Raw genomic sequence first — 23334 nt, 5'->3', positions numbered from 1 at the left:
TGATGGAATGCCACTCCCGCTGTCTTCCACTGGCTCTTGAGCCAGGATGCAGGAAAAAAAGCTAAAACGCTTGGGGACACTGTTGACCCTCTTTTCTTCCCACCTATAAATATTTACTCAGCACACAGATTAAAAAAGTCAAAGATTTTTCTAGAAGTTTTATGCCTTCCCTTTCCTCCCTTCCCATTTTTTCCTTCTTTTCAAACCATGGAGGGTAGGGGGACTGGAGGAGGGTCAGACACTTTTACATGGCCTCAGGCCTGGGAATAAGTGCTCAGGCTCTCTGTATCCACAGGGCTGTGATTCTTTGCAGTGAACACACCTGTTTTGGGAAGGGCCCTTTGAGACCCCTAAATTTAGACCACCCAGCAGCAGCAGCAGCATCTCTAAAAGCAGCTAAAAAATTGAGGCCCATCCAGAGAAATGGAGGGCCCCGGGCACACAGCCTCCATAGCACCCAGGCTTCTAGGCTTGCCACTCGGTGACCTGGTGACCCCACTGTGCCTAGCTGGCAGCTGTTCTATGATTAAGAGAACAGACATGGGCTTTGGTCATAAAACTCCAGTCCCTATGTTTCCTAGGCTCTTGAAAAACTCAGTTCAAATACATGGATTGTTGTTGATGTAAGAAGGGAAACAAAGCCCTGACAGACAATTTCATCCAGCCTTCTCTCCTGTGTGCCGCTAGCCCACGTTTGATGACATGTAGACAAATGCGTCTGTCACCAAGACTTTCTTGTACTAAATGAAAAATAAAAAAGAACTGATTCCGAAATGAAGTAATCTGAATCTGTAGGAAAGATCTGACCTGGAGATGTGACAACAGAGCCCATGTGTTGGCTTTCTGAGACCTTGGATGTAAAGCTATGGTGGGAGAGAGGAGGTAGCTGAAATGAGAGGGCATCTGGGGGGAGGCTCTGCCTTCCCAGGCTGGTCAGGGGGAGTGGTTGGCACTTTCTGGGGCTCTGGAGGGTGGGGCTTGGGCTTATGAGATATGAACAGTGAGATCAGTATCAGCCAGAAGCTTAGAGAAGACAGAGCTGTGAAGAAATGGAGGTGCTGCCTTGATAGGCAGTGGGAACCCCCCCTTCACTGGGTAGTTGGGGTTCAAGTTGAGTTCATGGGAGACCACTTGTAGGTGATGGCATAGAGGAGATTCTTGCATGTAGTAAGGGATGGTACTAGAGTAGGGACTGGCAAACTTTCTATAAAGGACCACATCGTCTATTTTAGGCTCTCTGTTGCAACCGCTCAGCTCTGCCATTGCAATGTGAAAGCCAACACAAGAGAAAATATAAGCCAATGAGTGTTTTTATGTTTCAATAAAACTCTATTTACAAAACATGCTGGGGGCCAAATTTGGCCCATGGGTTATAGGTTGCTAAGCCTGCCTCACGGCACCAGTTTTCCAGCGTAGCTGCACATTGGTATTGCCTGGAGAGCTTTTAAAATGACAGCCCCTGGGGTCTACCACTGAGAGGTTCTAATCTAGCTGGGCTGGCACGTGGCCCGAACCTCAGGATTGTTACGCCCTTACAGGTGATTGTAGTGCACAGTCGAAGACCTCGAACGTCCCTTCTGAAACTACAGTTTTAGGTTTCAGGTTTCCTCTAAGGAGCCTGCAAAGCCTTGGGCCTGTGGGTCAGCACAGGAAGGTTTGTTTATGGATGTTTCAGAGGTAAGACCCTCAGGGTCATGTTTTTCTCTTTGCAAATACTAGAAGAATGAGTCTGCAAAATGAAAAGAAAAATCAATGAGCCTGCTGGAAAACGGGCTGCTCAGCTAGAACTCGGGAGCGGCTCCTGAGGGAGTCCGGACACTGGGCGGCGCATTACTGTTTGCCTTTAAGACATCTAATGAAACTCTCTCTTCTTTTGACAGGACATAAAGGCCCTTCTGTTTGGCTCCAGCCTTTGCTGTTTCAACGAGGAATGGAAGCTTCAGAGTTTTTCCTTTAGTGACAAAGCCTCATTAAGATACGGCATCGTGCAGAACAAGGCAGGTCGCTTCTAGGTTCCCCAGGGACATCGCTGCGGGGTGGGGGTGGGGGGGGGCCTGCCGCAGGCAGAGCCAGGTGTCCTGCAGTTCACTGAGCTAGCCCGTGCTGACCAGCACCATGTTTGCCGAGTGCTCACCCAGGACTGGAGATGGCAGAGCAAGAGCTGGGGAATGTGACCCATCCCCTACCAAGGCTTCTCCTCAGTGTCCAGAATCCTCTCTGAGAGGGGCAGAAGGAGGCTCTGTGTTCAGTTGGGGGCCTCAGAGGGGGTCCTCAGGCAGAGTCCTGGGAAGTGGTTTTACAGGTAGGACTGGAGAGAGGCCACTTGAGGCAGGAGACATCACGAATAAAGGGAAGGCTTTGAGAAGAAGTGCGCGAGGAGGAGGTGTGTTCTAAGACGAGGAAATGTAGGTGCACGAGGGCACGATTTGGGCACGGTGTATACACATTTCCTGAGTCATACACTTTGAGGCCCAGAAGATACTCTAAATCTAGCAGCCCAATGAGGTTCCGTTACTCAAGCCCCAAGAGCCTCCCCTTGGCCCTCACTGCCTGAGGAAGAGCCCCAAGACCCTTAAGTTAGCCTCTGTCCCTAGTTTGGCCAAGATCAGCACATCTTCCTCCACCCCCAGTTCAAGGGTACCCATGCCTGCTACTCTGATAATCCTTGTACTTGTTGAACGGGGTGAGCCCCTCAAGGAGACTTCTTCCTCTAACGTGGGGGGCCGGGGGACAGAGATATACCTAATGGGTGCCGAGGCAGGCCACAGCTGGGCAAAGATTGCTCCCATGAGCAGGAGCTGTTGAAGGGGCTTTTGAGATGTCAGGGAAGGCTTCCTGGTGAAAGAGGCCTTTAGGATGGGTCTTGAAGGCTGAGTAAACCACTGACACCCTCAGCACTTGGACTTGGAAACATTTCCTTGAATGACTGGGGACCTATGGTGATGTACTTGATTTTACAGCCGACTGGTTGTGAAGGCCTGCTTTCCTCCTGTGAGACATGCGGACTTGCTCCTTCCTCCAGTTCTGGGTCCTGGGGTCTTTGTCAGCCCTTCTCTGTGAGCAGCCTCAGTGCTCTGTAGAAGGACTCGGCATATCAAAGGCCTGCGTTTGGAGGCAGTGGCTTGGTGGCCCTGTGTCTTAACCTGTGGCCAGAGGCTGGTTCTGGAGGAACAGACAACTTGGCCTTGGGTCAGTCCTCACTGACACTAATATGTGTCCTTCTTTGCAGGGGGGTCCCTGCGGTGTTCTGGCAGCTGTCCAAGGCTGTGTCCTACAAAAACTCCTGTTTGAAGGAGATAGTGAAGCTGACTGCGTTCGGTAAGTCGGCGCTCATTCTGGCAATATCTTCCTTTCCCAAGGCTTCTCCTCAGTGTCCAGAAAAAACAAGCAAGGAAGCGTGTGTGTTCCCTGATACTTCCTGTCTTCTGGAAAGGGAAATACGGACTGGCTTACAGGGCCAGCGCTGCCCTGTTTAAATGACCTGCGTGCATTTGTCTCTAAGTCCTGTTCCACGGGCCAGTCGCCGTGGGAATGGCATCGAAACTAAGGCTGCCCCCTCCTCAGCATTTGAGTGCAGCGGCTGCCCAAGTCCCATCCACACCCACGTCAACCCGCTGACCCTTCGACTGAGGCCAGGTCTCCCCTCCCTCCCCGTGTTACCTCACCTCTGCCAACAGCCACGACCACACATTCCAGCCGGCCCCACAGTGCATTGCTTCCACTCCCTTCGGCCATTTGTTTTCCACCTCACACATTAAGTGATTGCACATGGGCACCTCCTTCTCCTTCTCACTCACTCCGCAGACTTTTCTGGAATATCTCCATGCAGGCAGAATGCTCTGTGCGGTTGAGGGACAGTGGTTGGGGCTAAGAGAGAAGGATTGGCCAGGTGCTGGCCAGGGCGGGGGCTAGATGGCCAATTTGAGGATGGCCTTCTTTCATCTCCCTGTGTGCCCAGTGACTAGCTTGTGCTCACTTACCCCCAGAGCTACAGAACTGGCATGTGTTCTTTTCTCTCTTTCTCTTTCTTTGAAAAATAACATGCACACAGAAAAGTACATGACTCCTGTGTGTTCTGCTCAATGAGTTACTATAAAATCCCACACCCCTCAACCTATTGGCCAGATCAAGAAAGAGAAATGTTTCTAGCACCCCAGAAGAGTCCTCCTGCCTAGTAAAGACCTCCATTCTCCTCCCAAAAGTTGTGATTAAACAGATTCTAAAATCACAGCTGAGCTTTGCCAGTTCCTGAATTTTAATGAAAGGGACTTGTTCTTTGATGTAGACATTTCAGTGCCTTTAAAAAAAAAAAAAAGAAAGCTTCTAAGCTTTCTAAGCAACAAGGCCCATTCCCCATTTGTCCATGTTCAGATTCCTAGGAGGGATGCTGAATTACCCAGCTATCCTGCCAAGCTCAGGACAAATAAAACATCTTTTACCAGCTTAGAGGATTTTGCCTTAGGTAGCTTTTCATGCTTGGCATTTTAGAATTTCTCTAATAATATAACTAATTACAAAGTAATCATCAAAGTGTTTTGTCTCAAGCTCAAAGATGCTGATTACCAGCATAACCCAGCTATAACCAGAGCAGAGTGACCTAACATTTCCACAGCAGGACCTCGCCTCATCCTTGTTCTCCTCCATACCCGCCCACCCCCTACCAGTCCAAACATAACTGCTCCTGTCCGTGCAGGGCCTCTGAACGGCCAGCTAGCCAAGTGCTGCCCACAGTGCAGGCAGAGACCCCGCTGTCAATTATCCTGGAGAGGCAGCACAGTGTCTGATGTTCTGGAATGCTCCTAACTGAGTGGAACTTGCTAAATGAGGGACCTCTGTCTGCCCTCAGAGGGTGCAGGGACTGTCCCTGAGTGCACGTGCACCTGCCCGCCCATGTGCCTTCCTTGCACTGGATAGAAGCATGCCCAGGAGGGCTTCGCAGGAGCTGGGAGGGCATACAGGGCTCCAGAGGGTAGCCGTGGCCTTACCTTCATGGCAGCTACAATTGAGCATGGGAGCCAGGCAAATAGAAGTCTCTAGGGGTTATGCCAGATGCTCAGTGCTCCCCCAGACCTGAAGGCGGGGAGGCAGGCCTATTGGAGGGGTGATATTTGGATTCCGCTGAGGTCTGGAGATCATCAGGGCTCTCAACTGGCTTCACATACTTGCTCGTTTCTCCCTCAATTTCTCCCTCCCAGCACACCCCTCAGACTTCTTCCAGGGCTCCTCACTCCACAGAGACCTTAACATCAGGGAGGCCTTCTCTAGTGGAGACAAACCCCAGGCCTGCTTCCAGGCCTCCCCTTGGTGCCCTTGTTCCCCGACATCGTTACCTGTCCATGGACACACTCCTACTGCCCCACCCCCTGGGAGCACCAGCCCCATGAGAACAGGGGCCTTCCTGGGCCGCCTGGTTCACAGCCTGCCCCTGGCATCTAGCCCAGGGCCTAGGCCACAGAAGAGGCCCTCAGAATTTTTGTTGAATGAACACATACACAAATGCATGAGTTATCCAGACTCACAGGGAGGGGAGAGAATGGTGTTCCAGTAAGGAGAACAGCATGTGCAGAGAGAGGCCTGAGGGCAGTGAGAACAGGGTGGGGAGGGGAGCAGAGAGTTGTGTGGGGTGGCCGGGGCCGGGTTTGAGGGGAAGCAGGATGAGACCTGGGGGTGGCCAATGGGACAGGGCTCTGCTGTCAGAGGGGCCTCGGGGTCTTACCAGCTGCTTGGGTCAAGCCTTGGCCTTGGCCCTCGGGGGACATGTCTCAAAATTCATTTCAGCCCTCTTCTCATTCAGAGCTGCTTTTGAACTTGGTCTTTGTATTTGGGGGGAAGTTGTGGATTGTTTCCCAATGATTGGGATGGGGTGTTTAAGTTCGTTCCAGGAAGGGCTGTTTCTCCCTGGGGCACACACAAGGCAGGCTTGATTCTTGTCACCCACCCCACACACGACTGAGGGGATGTTCCAGCCTCTGGATCCACAGGTACATTCTCCGGGGAGTGCTCTGCTCTCCACACCAGAGAGGGGAGCCAGGGCTTGGATGGCAGAAAGCCATCCTGGTTGGGGGTGCAATTCAGGCCCTGAGTAGAAAGAACACCGGGTCAGCAGTCAGCAGTGGGAAGTGAGGTCCTCTCCACCTCCCACCATCTGCAAGCCAGCCACTGGCCGAGCGTGGCCTCAGGCCCCAGTTTACACTGACAGGTGTCTATTTAAGCACCGACTAGATGGAGAGTTCCATCAGGTCTTTGCTGGGGGGGAGGGGGAGGGAATGCAGCCTTGGCTCCCATGGGCTGCCCATCAGCTGGGACTCTGAGAGACAAGTCAGGACCAGCCTAGACCTAAGGCCCTTGGTGGCTGGCTGCTATGTCTGAGCTGGGTCCTAGGGGCAGTAGTGGGTAGGCAGAGGGAGAAGGGGGAAGAAGGAGCTGCTTGGGGGGGCGGTATATGTAGGGGTGTGCCAGGTGGGAAGGAGCCCAAGTCTGGCTGCCTGGCTCAGCCAGAAGAGGTCCGTGTGGAGTAAACAGGGAACTTGGCCTACTGGACAGGACCCCCTCCTCCTGGAAGCATGGAAGGATTCATGCTGCAGAAGAGTTACCTCAGTTTTCTTGGGAGCCCCACAACTATGGGTGTTCCTTGTAAGTCCTGCCCCTCTCTACCAGGGCTCATCTCCACACAGGCTGAGTGGGCAGGCTTTTTGCTTCCATCTACTGGGGCTCTGGCAGAAGCTAGGGAAGAGGTAGCTCACAGGGGGACAAGCTGGGGGAGGTCTCGGTGGTGATGGGCTACAGGCAACGGGCACCAGATGCCTACACACACACTCACACACACAGAGAGAGAGAGAGAGAGAGTCCTGTGTTTCTTTCTCCCACTTCCCCTGCCATGGGGCTGAGTTTGCTGAGGTTACAGCCTGCCTCAGGGGCTGGAGAACAATTGGGGCTTGGGCGGAGAGACTTCTTCTGGCTTCAAGCTAGGGCTTGGGTCAAACAAAGCCCAGGGGAGCAAGGGGCTGTTGCCCAGGGCTGGAGGCAGAGGACAGAAGGGAGCGCTGAGTCTGGATTGCTGCTTGGTGGGTGGTGAGGCCTTGCAGGGCTGGGTCTGGAGACCTGGGCTGCTGGGTCTCACCTTCTCCACTGAGGAATCTCTGTCTTGCCCAAGTTAGACTCAACAAGGAAATGCAGACACAGTCCTTTATAAGTCATCAAGGGCTATGCAAGCAGGTGGGACCATGGGGGGAAACCGAGGCTCAGAGAGGCATGGTGCTCCCGCAGGGTTACTCCTGGCATCTGCAGTGGCGCTCTGTTTGCCATCCCATTCAGCTGTGCCCCAGAGGAGACTCCGGGCAACAGGAGAGCCAGAGAGGTCAGAAGCGGCTGGGCCCACGAGGCTGCTGGTGTGTGTCTGGAACACTCGAGTGCTGGATCCCCAGACAGACTCTCAGTGACCAAGGTGCAGCTCTGTGTTTTACAGGGGCCTTCAGGGCACAACCCGCGCCACCCCCCCCCCCCCCCGCCATCCCCTACTTTGGAAGAACTCCATACAGAAGTACTAAGAGTAATGCAGCAAACAGCTCTTGTGAGCAAAGGGTGACAGCTCCGTAGGAGCCCCTCTTCATGCCCATTAATTTAATCATACAATTTGAATACTGGTGGGCAGGCCGTTGACCTTTCTGCCTGGGCGCTGTGTGCTGAGCTAGGTCCGAGGCTTTAGTACTTCCTTTTGACTTTGAAATTCCAGGATTTCAGAAATGACCCAATTAAAAAAAAAAAAGTCAGGTGACTCCCCTTTCCTCTTCAGGAACACCATGGTGGCCTGGCCCCCCACACCACGCAGCATCTGCTGCTGCCCAACTCTGGGCCCCACGGGGGCCCCTGAAGGACCTGTGGGCCTTCCCACACTGGGGCTGGCGGTGGGGCCCCTCCTCATGCCTTCTGCTCACCACCGATGGGGAGCGATTCTGTGAAAGCAGCGTGGGGGATTGACTGCGCCCTCCAGGGAAGTCATGCCGAAATAAAGGCCTCTTGGCAGGGATGGTGTTTTTTTCTGTGGGCCTGTCTGGCTTCATCAGGACCCACTCCGTCAGGCCGGCAGCTGGCCTCTCCTCCATCAGGGAGGACAGAGCCAGGCATCAAGACTCCATGTTTTTCCCCATAGAGGGGTTGTGCTGGTGGCTTTGGGAAGGGACAATGAGTCTTACTCCCCTGCAGGCCTAGAAGAGCCACAGACCTCCGATGAAGGCAACACAGGAGCCACCCTTGTCATTGAGGTTTTGTAGGTGAAAGCAGGGAGTTCCTTGGTGAGGCTGAACTCGGGGTGACTCAGCACAGCACCCCCTTCGTCTCATCGTCTGCAAGGACAGCCCTGTCTACCCTGCGGCCAGTGACATGGCAGAAAGGGCAATGCTGGAATGATGCTTGGGGGCACGTGGGCCAGTGTCAGCATCTGTGTGGGAAGGCGAAGGCCAGTGAGGGCAGGGGGCTTCCCTGAGGCCTGGGAGCCAGGAACCAAACGCAGCCCCGACTGCTGCACTTTTCCATTGTGTCTTCCCGGAAAGATGGCAAACTGGGGCCCAGGAAAGGGTGGGAGACACTGGAAGTTTTTCTAAATGGAAGCCAGTGAAAAGAATGAGGACTGTGTGTAGAAAGAGGGTCTCTAACCAGTCTGTGAGATCAGAAAGACACGGGCCGGACCAAAGAGCCAGGTCTCTTGATAGCGTTGGACGGCGCCCAAGAGATGGGCTTGAAGACAGAGGGTTGCTGGGTTCTACGGCCAAGAGCTCCAGACAATTGGTTCCAGTTCCCTAAGTCCTCCTTCCTCCCTCAATGCTGTTTTAATTTTTCTAACTTTACTGTGTGACTTTGGGTGAATCTCTTAGGCTCTGTGCCTCATTTTCCCATTTAAAAGCAACAATACTGCTGCCTTTCTAGGGTAGCTTTAAAGGCTAACGAAATAATACATGTGAAGTATTTCTAACAGTGCCTGGCCCATGATAGGTACTCAGTATATGTCGGCTTTTCAGATCTTATTTGTGGCTACACTGAGAAGATTTCAGTCAGACACATGACTTGTTTAGCGTAGAACACAGTGGCTGTGTGAAAGGTGACCTCTTAGGTCCATGTCTGCAGGTTTCCCAGCATAGATGTTCTAGGCAGAGATTACAGTCCAGACACAAGTTTGCACAACTCCTGGCCACAGCAAGGGTTCTAACTGGGGAGTACCCTGGTCACCCCTGTGTTATAGGAAGAGCCCACAGGGACAAGACGGAGCAGAAATGCTGGTCAAGCCCTGGCTGGAACAACTCAGCTGGGGAGCAGGGCACACGGGTCCCGGGCAGGGGACAGGAAGGGGATGGGCAAGGAGATGTATTTGACAGGATGTGACGGTCACCTGGGTGGGGGCAGGGCAGGAAACAGGAGCTGTGGGGATGATGAAGTCAACTTTCATAGGTTCTGAATCCAAGGGGATAGATGTCCAATCCTTTCTCCTTTGTGTGACAAGCCCTGCTTTGCAGGCCCCTCTCTGTCCTTGGCATCACTTCTCCGGAAACCCAGCACAACATTTCCTCACCTTTGTTTTCATAGTTGATGGTGACCCTGACCAGTGATCTCCCCACAGCCCAGGCTGCCCGGTTTAGTGATGGTGTGGTAACCATTTCCTCGGGGAGCATGGCAGGCTTCCAGAAGCTGCACAAGTAGCAGGCAGGCTGCCATTTCATTTTTCAAGTGGTTGAGGACTTGCTGTTTGTCTCATTATGTTTGAAGGATGACCTGGTGTCAGGGGCTTGCTGTCACTTTCACACCAGATGGTTGGAGTTCACCTTCCTGTCACCACAGCCAACGTGGGGACGTGATGTTTCCATAAAAACAATAATGATAGGTATCCATTATTGATCATTCATCCTGTGACCACAGCCCATACACACATCACCTTGTTTAAAGCTCCCAATGCTACGGGGCAGGTACTAGTGTCGTCTCCAGTTTATGGAAGGGGAAACTGAGGGATGGCTCTGCCATTTGCCTCCCATTTTAAGGGCACTGGTCAGCCTGGATACAGACTACTGGCTGTGTGTCTTAGGCACTGGGGAATGACCTGTGTCCCTGGTCTTCTGGTCCCCGTTTCTTCAGTTTTCTTTCTCCCCTGCACAGCTCAGCATGGAGCTCAGGTGTTAGTGGGCCACTAAAAACATAAAAAACCCCCACCCTCACCCCTTGCCCCCCACCCTGCTATGCATTCCTTTGAGCCCCAGCAGGGTCTTCCTCATGGCATCATGGCTAGGAAGATTCTAACACTCAGACTGCTTTTGTAAGAGTTTAATTTTCCTAAGAACTTAGAAAAAATTCAGACTGCAGCGGTGGACAAGAACTACAGCTTTCAGAGCCCCGGAAAGGTGAAACTGAAGGGAGTGTCTCTATCAGGCTGTTGCCTGTTCTAGCCTGTTGCTCATTTCATGCACCAGGGCTTCTGTGTTACCAGTTTTATCATACGCATCTCTCTGCCGTTTTTGACATTGCTGACTGCCTGTTTTGCTCAAAGCTCATTTGCTCCTAGGATTCTGTAATAGCACCATCTCCCTTCTGCCATGCCCCTTCCTGCCTTCCTCTGTGTCCCTGGTATACAAGAGTCCTTTGGGGTTTCATCCTTGTCTGCCACCTCTGCCCTTCCTCAAACTCCATTTGGGAAATCTCAACCCCCTAAGGGCCAAGGGCTCCTCACATGCTGGTGCAGCATAACCCTGTCTTCAGCCCCAATGCTCTCCTGGGCTTTCCATGTGTCAGATAGCTTCAGCTAGAGGGTCCCGCCTGTACCTCCAGTTGCTCCCCCAGTCCTCCTCTCTGCTCTGTATTTCTCATTTCAGTGGGTGGCCCCACTGTGCACCCACTAAACCCCCAGAGTTCACCTTGGATCCTCCCTCTCCCGCATCCCACAACCTATATCTAAGTAAGCAAGGCAGGGTGCTTTCCCACCATTTCCTGTGGCTGGTGGGAGTTAAGGGCACCTGCTTGTCCAGCCGCTGTCTCCAGGGGCCCGGTTGCTGGGAGTGGCCAAGGCTGGGTCAGGGCGGTACCAGACATTTGGCTGGGATGGCTCACTTTCCTTGGGGTGGCAGGAGCTCCCGAGCATGTTCAGCGTGGCCTCCTGGGCTCTGTTAGAGATTACGGCCCTGCCAAGCCTCCAGGATTCCCTCTGCTCACCCGGGGCCAGTTCCTTGACCTGCTTCTCCTCCAGCCCCACCCAGGGCCTCTCCATCAGGGCTCTTCCTTGGCTCTCATCGGAGGAGGCCTGGCTGGATGGAGTCCCTGGGCTGCAGAGCCCTCTCTGCGTGTCAGAGGAAAGAATAGGCCATCTGCTACAGGGCTGCCTCATCCCTTGTGGCTTGTGTCCTCACAGGCATAAACATGCTCTCCTTTTCCTCCTCAGGCAGCTGCAGCCTTCCAATGCCCGCAGGAGTCACTGCCTTGCCTTGGCCATCGCGGACATCGTGTGGCGGGCCGGGGGCCGGGAAAGAGCCGTGGTCACACTGTGAGTGCTTCCCAGGGCTGTGCATGGGGCTGCACTCATGCAGTGGCCCAGCTGCAGGCAAGCTGGCTCTGTGCTTTCCTGCCTTGGAATCATCTGCCCACCCCGCTTCTCTGTGTGTCCTCCCGGGCGCCAGCCAGCACGAGCCCAGGGAGGCCTCCCTGCACACAGAGAGGCCTGGAGGGGACTCCATGCTGCTCCAGTTTCCTTTCTACCTGGGGGAGGGGTGCCGTGTCTGCCTGGCCTTCCTCCCTGGGGAAACTTGGGAGACACATCCCATCTGAGAAAACCATAGACCTCTCAGGAACCAGTCGCCCTCTGCTTCCTACCTCTCTCTTGGTCCCCAAAGCATGCTTCCTTTCCCTTTGTTGCTTGGAACCCTGTTCCTTGGAGGAAGAGATGTCCCCTGCCACCTCTATGTGACTGCAGGTGGAGGACACCATCTATGTAATCCACATGGGTGGTTTGCCAGCTTTTCAGTCCAGCCCTTCCGAGTGGAGGCATCACTTCCTCCCAGGCCCGTGGCTAAGCTTTAGCAAAAGGGGTGCCTTTTGGGGCCAAAGACTACACTCTCCTGGGGTAGAATGGTCAGTAGAGCATAGTGCTTAAGAGAAGGGGCTCCAGAGGCTATTGTTTATTAGCTGTGTTTATTAGCTGTGTGATCTTGGGCAATTGACTCAACCTCTCTGTGCTTCATATTTACTCATCTAGAAAATACCAGTTAAGTAAGGAGTATCTGGTAGAGTGACTGTGAGAATTAAATGAGTCACTATAAGTAAATTATGTACAATAAATGATATTATCTATCCATTTAAATCATTTGTCCATATAAGTAAACCGTAAGTAATGATAAACGTGAAGGACTTAGGACCATGTCGGCACATACTAAAGTGTCAGCGTTAGGAACTATTGTTGCTGTTCCCATGGAGTGCTTGTCCTTGGTACCTGTGTTCCAGTGAATACGTTACTACGCATTAATCCCGGCCCTTAGGATCCGCATGGCAGCCCTGAAAGCAAATGGGGCAAAAATTCTGTTTCCATCCATTTGCAGATAAGCATACAGAAGGCCCGAGAGAGGCAGCAGCTGCTCCCAGCCTATGCGGCAGGCTAATGGTCCCGCGGGCCCCACACCCAAACCCCGCTTCTTGTGCCTGCCTCACCGGGCATGTGTGGTGTAAACAGACGCTGATGGGGTCAGGGTGGGGAGCCTTAGGCTGGAGGCTGGAATTCCTCAGGGCCCTGAAAGCGAAGGGCAAGTCAGCATTCCTCCGTCTGGAAGTCTGTCGGCTGTGGGTGAGAGGCAGGCTCACTAGTGCCAGGACGTGGGTTTGGTTACCCTGAGCTCTCCTTCTGCCATCTTTTTTCCATTCCTTTTCCCACCCCCACTCGCGGCATCCTCTGGGCCCACGCCAGTGGGTGAGTTCTAAGCGGGGGAGAAATGAGAAACCCTTGGTCCTGTTCTTTCCTCCAGAGCCCCCTTTTGATTTGTCCTCAGTTAATGGCACATGTGGTTTCCCCCTGGCTCAAGGGCACATCTTCTTTCCACACAGAGGACTCATGCATCTCCCTTTCCTTTTTAGGGCTTCGGGAACACAGCAGTTCAGTCCAACAGGGAAATACAAAGCAGATGGAGTCTTAGAAACAGTACGGCTTTCTGGAAAATTATCACGCAACCTTTGGCTTTGTTTGGGGACGGTCTCCTTTCATATATAAGTAAATCCTCCCTCAGCTGGGCACGGGCCAGCCCTCCCTGCAGCCCAGACTAGCGGATCCTCCACCTGGGATTGGGGTGGGCGTCGGGCGCTGGGTAGGGGGACGCTCGCCAGAACTGCCCTTGGGGCCAAAAGGCTGAAGGGCGCCCTGTCACGTGGAGACTGTAGAGACAAGCGGGCCATGCCTGATGCCTTCTGGCCAAACCACAGCCGTCTCTGTCCCTCTGTGTCTCCCTCGCCAGGGTTGTGAGAGGGCGGGGGGTGGCAGGGAGATGGAGGGGGAGTTAAGAGAGTGGGGGACAGAGCACCAGCCGTGAAACCAGACCCGGTATGACCAAGTAAGGGAAAGAAATGGGAGACATGAGGATACAGACACCGGGACATTTTCCACAGACGCGCCCCCTCTTCACAGAAGACTTTTGTTGGACCTGGTTTGTTTCCTTTGATCTAAGTTTGGGCCAGTGTGGCCCTGGTATCCTAAATAGGGGCCTTACCTGCTTGGGTAATCTGTCCACAAGTGGTTTTTTCCTGAGTTGCCTGAGAAAGCAAAGGAGACTGAGACCCACGGCTTCCCACTGAACTCAGGACACTGCCAGCCAGGCTCAGAGTGGGTCTGGCAGTGACCAGTTGGATGGGATGCCCGCCCCAAACCCCCTGCGCCCCCAGATGCTTCTCAGATATCTGTAACTGGCCTGCAGGGGTGCAGCCAAGCTTGAGCTCCCCAGTGTCTCCATTCCTGGGCTCTGTTGGCCTGGTGGAGCTGGCCGGGCGGACTTGACCTGGAGACCCCAGCTGGGCCCTGTCTGCCTTTTAAGTCGCATGCAGGCATGGGGATGCCTCATTGCCCTGGTTCTCCAGGACGCCTCTGTGACTGCAGGGACATTCCCACTTGGGGCCTTGTAGCTACCGAAGCTAGGGCAGGACCCAGAACTGTCTGTGGGGCTTGGGCAGTTCACGCCGTGCGTTTGTGTCTCCTCAGCTCACGCTGCACAGTTTGACCTGCTATGAGGAGTTGGTGACTTTTCTCCAACAAAGCATCCATCAGGTATGGATGATGGTTTATTTGGGGGGGGGGGGGGGTGTTGTTAAGCCGTCTGCTTTCTTTGATGGGGACCCTGCTGGGTACAGGACCTTGCTTTGTGCCCTGGGTGGCTGACTGAGTCCTCCTGTCTGCTGGAGGGGATCTGTGCCCCCACTGCTTGCTGTGAGATGGGGTGGGACACGTCCAGGGCCTGAACAGCACAGAGTGCCATGGGGGTTCAGAGAAGGGCTGTAGCCTGGCTAGGTTTGTGGAGGAGGGAGTTGAAGGCTCCATGGTAAAGGATATGATCTCTGGAGCCTTCCATCTGGGTTTGAATCTAGGTTTCACCCCTTACGTACTCACTCTGTAACCTGGGGCAACTTCTTTAGCCCTCTATGCCTCAGTTTCCTCATCTGTAAAATGGGGCTGATAACAGCAGTACTTGGAACTAGTGCACCAGGCTCAATGTTGTCACCGATTTTACCTTCTGTTGTTGATGTTATGATCACCATTATTATTATTCTAGGCCCCCTTGAGACTGGTTAGCTGTGGACATGTGGAAATGAGGGGGACGCACTGCAGAGGCAGGGTACAGCCTGAGCCAAGGCCGAGAGATGACCTGAGATCCCCGACCACAGGGTCTCATTTTCTTTTCTTTCTTTCTTTTTTTTTTTTTTTTTTTTTTAAGATTTTATTTATTTGACAGAGAGATGTCACAAGTAGGCAGAGAGGCAGGCAGAGAGAGAAGAGGAAACAGGTTCCCCGCTGAGCAGAGAGCCTGATGCGGGGCTTGATCCCAGGGCCCTGGGGTCATGACCTGAGCTGAAGGCAGAAGCTTAACCCACTGAGCCACCCAGGCGCCCCTAGGGGTCTCATTTTCTGATGTCTGTGTGTCAGGATAGAAGGAAACCAAGCATTGAGCCCTTCTCCAGTGTGCAAGCAAATGCTCCGTGCCTCTTCTCTGCCTTTCCTTCAGCCTCCTGAGCTGTGGGACTAGCTCTTTTAGGCTCCAGAAAAGGTGACTGAGGATTTGCTGATGAGCCCGGAGGGTGGGGGAACTTGCCAGATAAGGGACCAATCTAGACTCTAGACACTCCTGTCAGAATACTTTCCTCCTGTTCCCTGAAGGCACTGGAGCCTGCTTGGAGACCCCTGGGAGGCAGGGGTGCAGTCACTAAGTTACTTATTCACCCCAGATTTTCTGCCCCAGAGCTATTGCCTAGGGGTAATTCAGCCCCAAGAGCCAGGCCCATGTCCTCAGCTTAGGACGCTGCCTTTTGGCACAGACTGTTCTGTCTGGCCTTTCTGGGAGGTGCGAGGGAGGGGCTCTGCCATGGGCGGGGTCCTGGCCTCAGCTGGCTGTCACTTGCTCCATCCCTGGCTCCCTTTGGTTCTTCATGGGCGTAACCCAGTGGGCTCTCTAATGATGCGGCTCATCCGGAGCAGCTGTAGGGGGCCTGGAGCAGGGGTCTGGGGGCCTCCTCTGGCTTCTAACTCAGCCCCATGGGATCTCAGGCACGACATTGGGCCTAAATTGCCTCGCCTAGGAAACAGAAGATGGCACAGTTAGCAGATACTTCCAGCTCTTTATTGTCCAATAGAGGTTTTTGAAGAAGAAACTTAAATGCACGGAAGAGAATGTCTTCTAAATTAAGCAGCAGGGGGATTGAAACAAGCAGGAAGGATCCTACTCTTCCTGCACTCAGAGCTTTGTGAGAATGCAGCGATGCGTCTGAGAGCTGAGCAGGGCCGATGGCCTCGGTGCGTGTGTTTGGACCGGGGTGCAGGCCCCCCTGGTACCTGTGGTGGCACCTGGGAGAGGAAGGCACCCTGGGAGGCTTCTAGGGGGCAAAGGAGAGCCCTGGGGCAATTGCTCACAGGCTCCAAGGGTCTGTCACCATGCATGGATGGCCCCGGCTGGGGGGATGCCTCTGCACCAAGGCTTCCTACAACCTCATCTCAGAAATGGGGCCTCCTTCCTCCCTTGGTCCATACCCCAGGGTTTCGGTGAAGCCCAAGCAAGACAGCGACTGTGGAAGCAGTTCAGAGAGTGGAGCCGGGACTGGGAGAGGGGTCGCCCCCTTCCTGTCATTCCTCGGGACCCAAAGCGGGGAACCATGTGCCTGCGGTCAGTCTTTGGCCCTCCTCCCCCGGAAGGTAGTGTTTTCCCCCAGTGTCTAATTTTGTTTTTGCTGGAAGCCGTTGAGCTGCCTCAGCATTACCCTCACCGAATTCATTTTTCATGGCCTGGGCCTAAGAGGGGTGCCTTGTGCCAGGCCTGGAAACGAACACTGAACCATCTCTGCCCAAAATAAATAGCCTCCTTGCTGTGTTTTCATTACCGTTCACCCTGTGGGCGGGATGTCTGGCCGCCCCCCGTGAGCTGGTAAGGCCCCCGCCCCTGCCTCCAGATGAGGTTCCAGGGTAGGCTTTGGTCCTTCCAGGGCCTGAGCCGGGGCTAGAGAATGGCCCCTTCTTCCCAGGCTGTACCAGACAGTTTCCCCCTGGCCCTCATGGCGGTTTCCAGCCCAACTGCCTGTCTGGGGAGCTCTCCTTTCAGAGCAGGCACCTTGCCCTGCAGCCTCCCATGTCTTGGCAGCTTGAGTTTGATGAGATAATTTTAATAAATTTTTTTTTTTAACAAAATGGAATATTGGTGCCATTCAGTTGTGTTCGGCAGGGGCCAGTAGCCCCAGGCAGCGTCCTTTCTCCCCACTCACTCCATCACCTCATTAACCAGTCTACACGGAGGGGCTCGTGCACGGCTCCTGGGAAGCTGTCCTTGAGGGAGTCCCAAGAGCTGTGGACAGTGCTGGCCTGTGTAGTAGCAGTAGTGCTCTGGGTTACACAGACAGAGGGCGTGCAGCGGGCTCCTGTGTTCCCTGCTTCATGCCAATCCTGCAGCAGCACTCGTGGCAGAGGGGAACAGACTGAGAAAGTTCTGTGGCTCCCCCAAGACAACGTGCCAGTCCATGGCAGTAGTTAGGTGGCCTTCCCGAAGGGGAAATGGAGACCGAGAGCTCTGTCACTCCCCAAGGCAACATGGAAGTCTGCAGGAGAGTTGCGACAAGGGTACTGGTCCTCCCAGGCCCGTGTTCCCCTGGGCAAGGATATCAGCAGGACTCTTTGCAATGACCAGAACACTTCCACAGACTTGGTCTTATAGAATGCACATCAGAACCCAAGGGAAAATGCAAGGATGGGATTTGTCGTCCTCGTTGTGCAAATGGGGAAACTGAGGGCAACAGAAGCGAAGTGACTGGCCTGAGATCAGAGAATAATGATCAAGTTGATTTAAGATAGTTGTTGATTCATTTATTCCATTTTTAATCCCCCCAAAGATTCTGTTATTGATAAATTTATAAAAATAAGAAGTTAATTCTATAAAAATGATGTCCTCAGGGCTCTTCTGTGCCCCAACCAGAGTAAACCTACCCCCTCTTGCCTCCCTCTGGGCCTTTGCTTGTGCTTTTCATCTTATCTGGAACAGCATTTCCTTCTCTTGTGATTCTTTCTTGTCCTTTGGGTTGAGATATCACTTCCTCCAGAAAGCCTTCCTTTACATTCCTTTCTTCCCTAAACCCCTCTCTGTGTGTTTCCAGAACACCTTGCTTTTCCTGTCAGAACAGAGCCCCTCCCCCACTCTTCTGTAGGTGCTTCTTGTTCTTTCTTCTCTGGGTTACTTCCCATGAAGGAGATCCATGTCCACCTTGTCCACAAGCATAATGTCAGCAGGAAGCATCCTCTTGGCATGAAAGTTCACACAGAAATTTTTTTTTTTTTTTGAATGACTGATCGAATTATGGTGTGAAAATAAAGACTCTGTTTTGAAGGAAAGAAAAGATAATTTTATCAGAACCTTGAGCCGAAATAATTACCACAGACGAGGACCATGTCTGGCTTGGAGCTTCCTGGCAACCCAGGCAAAATGGAAATATGATAAATTATATCATTCTTACCGTTTCAGGAAAACAAGCTTCTTTAGGTCTAGTACCAAGTCCACAAAAACAAACAAACAAAAAAAACTGACCACACATAAGGAACGCTGACTCTAGTCAGGCAGCATCTGCCATCACCAGATCACAGATGGGGAGAGGGTGGGATGACACTGAATGGCGGCGGGGAGGGTTGGCATTTGTCTAGGAAGCCTGAGTGACCTAGCCCATCCCGGAGGCTGTGGCCTCCTGGGCCCCCTGGACAAAGGGCCGTGCAGAGCTGGCATTGTACCCATGGCTCCCCTGGGGTCAGGCCCTGTGCTACATGCTTTACAGGGGTTATCTCACTGACTCTTCACAACAACCTCATGAAAGTTGGGCCCATTATCATCATCCCCATTTTACAGATGAGAAGACTGGGGCACAGGGAAGTTAGGGAAGGTCTCTGTGCTCACCTAGCTAGGAGTGGCACAACCAGGATTGAAACACATGCAGTTGGGCTCCGGGCGGTGGGCTCTAACCCAGAGCTGGGACTGGGGGGAGATGAATCAGGTGCTCTCCTTGGGTGCAGAATTCAAGGGGGTACCAAAATCCTCAGAAATCAGCAAAAATAATATTTTCATATCAGAATTAATCCAAAAAATCCACAATGAACGAAATACCAAACATGTTTGGCAGATGGGATCTATCCTTGCACTTGCACGGCTCCCCTCACTTACCCCTCCTGACCCTGACTCTGTCCCCCACCTGCTCTCTGCTGTTCTTAACGCAGTGCCTGTCTAAGGCATTTGGAATCCGATGGAGCCTGCTAGCATCCCAGCAGACCACTTACCAGTGGTGTGACCTCAGGCCAGGTGCTTGGTGTCTGAGCCTGTTTCCTTCTGGGGCAGAGGGCAGTGTTAACAGTACTGTCACACCAGCCTGTGACAGTTTTCAGTGTGACGGTGCCCGTAAGATACCTGCAGGGCAAGGGAGGCTGGCCCGGCTGCTGTATAACAAGTGTCCAGGACGCGGACCTTATGGGCGTGCTCCTTGATGGACTGTGTGTCCAGTCCCATTGTCATCTGGGCTGGTGTGCTTCCCATCAGTGAGGGGGCCTGCTGTGGAGCCCCCTGGCAACCTTTGGGACTGGGCTGGCGGCAGCTGGCTCCGGTTCAGGCTTCTCACTGCATTCTCTTCTTCCCAGTTCGAAGTGGGTCCCTACGGATGCATCCTCCTCACGGTGTCTGCCATCCTGTCCAGGTCCACGGAGCTGTGAGTGTCTTCCTCCCTCAATTCCTGGGCAGGGCTGGTCTGTCTGGTTCACTGCTGCCCCAAGCAGAGCCCAGGGCCATTCTTGGTGTGCAGTAGGCCTGTAGTGAGTGTGGTTGAGAGGGTGAAGGAAGTGGCAGAGTGGAGGAGCGGTGTAGGCCAGGGCAGTTGGAGAGCTGCAACGCTTGTGTCCAGGGCCAGCCCTGAGGACAACAGGTGAGCCGGTGCCCAGGGACCTTGGAAGCAAGACAACTTCAATGACGTGCATTTTTATCAAAGGCAGCCTCCCAAGCTGCCTGAGAGCTGGACTTTCTCCATCACACTCATCCTCCATGGGCTTCCTAGGCTGCTTCTCCCTTTTTGTCACTTGGGCATTATGTCACCAGGGAGAGTAGTAGTTTAACAGCTCATTAAAGGTTTTATAAAGTACAATTGACTACTCCTTCCCTTTCTAAGTAGAGCACAGACTCCAGAGGGGATGGGGGATCTGGGCAATGAATTTTCACTTGGGGGGGGTGCTTGCTGTGGGGGATGATTTGGGAACAACCCCAAGCAGGTAGGCCCTGAGGAGTGGGGAGTCAGAAGGAATCGCTGTGTGGTGCCCAGGCTGGGGAGGCCCCAGCAGGAGGAGACACTTGCTCCCCGTGGCTGGGCCCAGACAGGGCCTGTCCCATCCCCTGCAGGCTCCGGCTCGGGTGGGAGGAGGACGAGGGGGCTCTGTGGCCTCGTGCCGCCAGCCTGCCTGCTGCTTGCTGCTACTGACCTTATTAAATGCGGTACATGCACAGATTTTCTAATGGCATTTTTCTTCTAATCCTGCCATAATGATATGATTCATTCCTGGCCCGGGCTCACGTGCATGGAGACCGTAAGCCGCACCGCCTCCTCCCCAGGCCTGGGTTTGCTAATCCCTGGCAGCCCAGGTTGGGTGGGGATTTCTGGGTGTGTGGGTGAGACCCCTGAACTACAGAGAGGAAGCTAGGCTCTCAGAAGGGCCGGGCTTTGGGACATCTGTCTATGTGATCTCCTGGGCCTGTTTCCCTATCTGTACAAGAAACCCTCTGGCTCTGGGGGTCTAGGACTCTGAGCAGAGTGTCTCTGTTCTGACGGTCACTGGGGCAGCTACAGCAGGTCCCACTTACCAGCCCGGGAGCTGTTTACATGTGTGCCCCCATAGGGAGCAGCTCTGGCGGCCCTCTCTGTCCACAGGGGCCTTCAGAGCCCCATATCCAGGCTACTTTCCATGTTGCCCAGAGCTGGAGGACTTGGGCTGCTTCTGTCCCCTCCCTGCCCCCTCCAACCAAGACAGGCAAGGGTCATTCCCTGCCCAGGGTGTGGTACCGTGGGGCATCTATCGGGGGAAGGCTGCCCTACTGGGCTGCACAGCCTCATGCTAATAGGCCTGAGGTCTCAGCCCTGCCACCATCCTCCCCTCACTACACACACGCAGAAGTACAGACACACATACACACACACACACAAACACACACACACACAGATACACACAGACACAGACTCACAGATACACAGGTACAACATACACAGATATGCAGGTAGATACACAGACACGCAGGCATACATATACACACACACATAGAGACACAGATGTAAAGACACAGACACACAGACATACACATGCACACGAAGGCAGACCTACACATATAAATGCACAGACACACACATACAGACATACATAGAGAGACACAAGCACACGGACTCACCAAGAGATCTGGCTGGTGTCACCTCATTCCCCTTGTTCTCAGGACAGAGGAGTGAAAGTGCACCAAGATGATCTCCCTCCTGCTCAGGGCTCCTGAGGACCTTCCTGGGTCCTAGAGGCTGATGTGTTGGAGTTCCCAGGGATAGCTTTGGCCAGCCCATCCCTGCCTTCCAGAAGGACTGACACTGAGCCCTGCTTTAGCACTGGACCCAGCAGGGTACCAGTTGAGCTCATCTTACTCCTGGGCCTCCCCTTGCCTTCTAAGAAGGCAACATAGGGGACACTCTCATCAGCAGTAGGAACGGGAATAAACAACATCCGGCAAGCTTCCCTCGAACCCAGTCTGATGCTGCAACTCTTACACCAGAAACTTGCCTTGTCCCCACACAACCCTGTTAGGTGGCACTGGTGATGCCTACCAGCCTCCTGTCTCTCAGATGAAGAAACCAGGCTGGTCCCGGGCTCACATAGCTCAGCCCAGGCAGCCAGGTCTCAGACTGGGTTTGCCACTTGGTTTCAGGTCTGAGTCTCTACTCCTTTGAGGCCGAGTTTCTAGCTCTGTGAAAGGGGGACGATAATTCCTGCTTTACAAGATTGAATGAAGATTTGTAGGTCGAGGCTTCCAGTGGGTAACATATTTTAGGTGATGGCCCCTACTGGTCTGACCCTGTCCCAGCTGTGCTCAGAGACACCTTGTGTCCCATCCTGTTGTGTCTTGTCCTCAGGCTCAGCTTGGTGGTAGAGACATAGCCACGGTGGTGTCCCACAAGAGGGGATGGGTCTTCTGGTGGCGGTGCTCACCCCAGCAGGCATGTCCTCGGCAGCCCAGGGGGCTCCTAGGGGGCTGTACACTGTTTCTCGGAGGGCGCAAGAGAAGGGGAGGTGGGAGAACCAGTCCCTGCCCTGGGAGTGTGCCATCCAAAGATGGGCTTGAGAAAGACACTCACCCTGTCTTGTTTAAGTTCAAAACCACTTCTAGACAGACTAAAGGCTTCTAGTGGAGCATGGGGCAGCTTTGGGCCCAGGGCTGCTGGGGCGACAGGGAGTGGAGCCAGTCACTCCTCCCCGTGGTCGGGGGGACTGCTGAAAGGGGTGGCAGCATGAGGGGAGAGACAGAACCATGGCGAGGAAGAGAATGATCCCTTGAAATGGTGCCTGGATGCCGTGAGAGATTCACGCTGACATTATTTACAATAACACGTTAGACTTCCTGGCATTTCCAGGGCTCCTCCAAAGGAGCTGTTCTATGGCTTAGAAGGGGAGCCCTTGGAATGGCCTACACCTCCTCTGTGCTCATCGCACACTCCAGAGGTGCTTCCCTCGGCTCTCCAGAGCCTCCGGTCTCCCATCTCAGGACGGATACCAGACCTGGAGGTGGGTTTGCTGCGATTCCCTTGGCAGGGATGACAGTCCTGGGATGGTGAAAGGCCACTTCCTCCTGGCCTGCCACAGGGGCTGGCAGCTTGCAAAGGGCCCCTGTGGGCAGAGGCCATCCAGCACAGGCTCCCTTTGTCAGGCTGAGCTAATAGGCTTGCCCAAGGCAGCCCCAGTGAGTGACAGGTCACACCAGAGCATCCCACTCATTGGCTGGGATGCAGCTTTCAGATATCTGGGTCTCATCTCTGCTCTGCCAGCATAGCCTATGCTTTAGGTCCTTTACCTTTAAGAGGAGGGAGGCAAACTTAAACTGCTGCTTAAACTGTGTAGTGAATCTGACTTTTTTTCCTAAATAAACCATATTCCAAAGCTCATGGTAAAAAGTAGATGTGGCAGGACTGGAGTGGGGGCTGGGGGAGGTGGAGACCCCTGCATGCCCCTTCCTGTCTCCCAGCCTGGCCCCAAGAGACCCCTGTTTGGAGAAGGCCCAGCCCTGCATACATAGCTTACCAGCCGTAGGACCGGACGAACCCCGAGGGCCTTCCTGCTCTGGAGTTCAGATTCAGCCTCGCCAAAGCCTTTGATGCCGTTTCAGGGCGATCTGTTACTACTTTGGGCAGTTGGAAACATGTCCTGGTAGCCCAAAGAGAGCAGTTTCTCCAATCATGGGCCGTGCGGTGGAGGGCTCAGAATCTACCCCCAACCCAGCTTTTTACAAGTACAGCATGTATGGGTACGCTCACGGAGGTGTGTGCATGGGTGAGGGATCTGTGACGCTTTAGGACTGGGTGTGAGATGATGTGGCT

The 23334-nt window shown here is 53.7% G+C and overlaps 1 protein-coding gene across 3 annotated transcripts in view; it reads left to right on the top strand.

The window, feature by feature from the left end:
- Nucleotides 1–23334, top strand: part of MINDY4 (MINDY lysine 48 deubiquitinase 4) — a 102702-nt gene that overhangs the window by 51897 nt on the left and 27471 nt on the right. For all 3 annotated transcript variants that reach the window (XM_082692480.1, XM_082692479.1, XM_082692478.1), the window contains exons 8-13: nt 1881–1997; nt 3230–3318; nt 11414–11515; nt 13093–13156; nt 14204–14269; nt 19367–19434. In XM_082692480.1, the coding sequence (XP_082548606.1) occupies nt 1881–1997; nt 3230–3318; nt 11414–11515; nt 13093–13156; nt 14204–14269; nt 19367–19434 (506 nt within the window). The remainder of the gene's footprint in view (nt 1–1880; nt 1998–3229; nt 3319–11413; nt 11516–13092; nt 13157–14203; nt 14270–19366; nt 19435–23334) is intronic.

This window comes from Mustela nivalis (assembly GCF_964662115.1).
Source record: "Mustela nivalis genome assembly, chromosome: 12".
Lineage (NCBI taxonomy): Eukaryota > Metazoa > Chordata > Mammalia > Carnivora > Mustelidae > Mustela > Mustela nivalis.
Note: the sequence above shows the minus strand (reverse complement) of the source record. Positions and strands in the feature narration are given on the sequence as shown.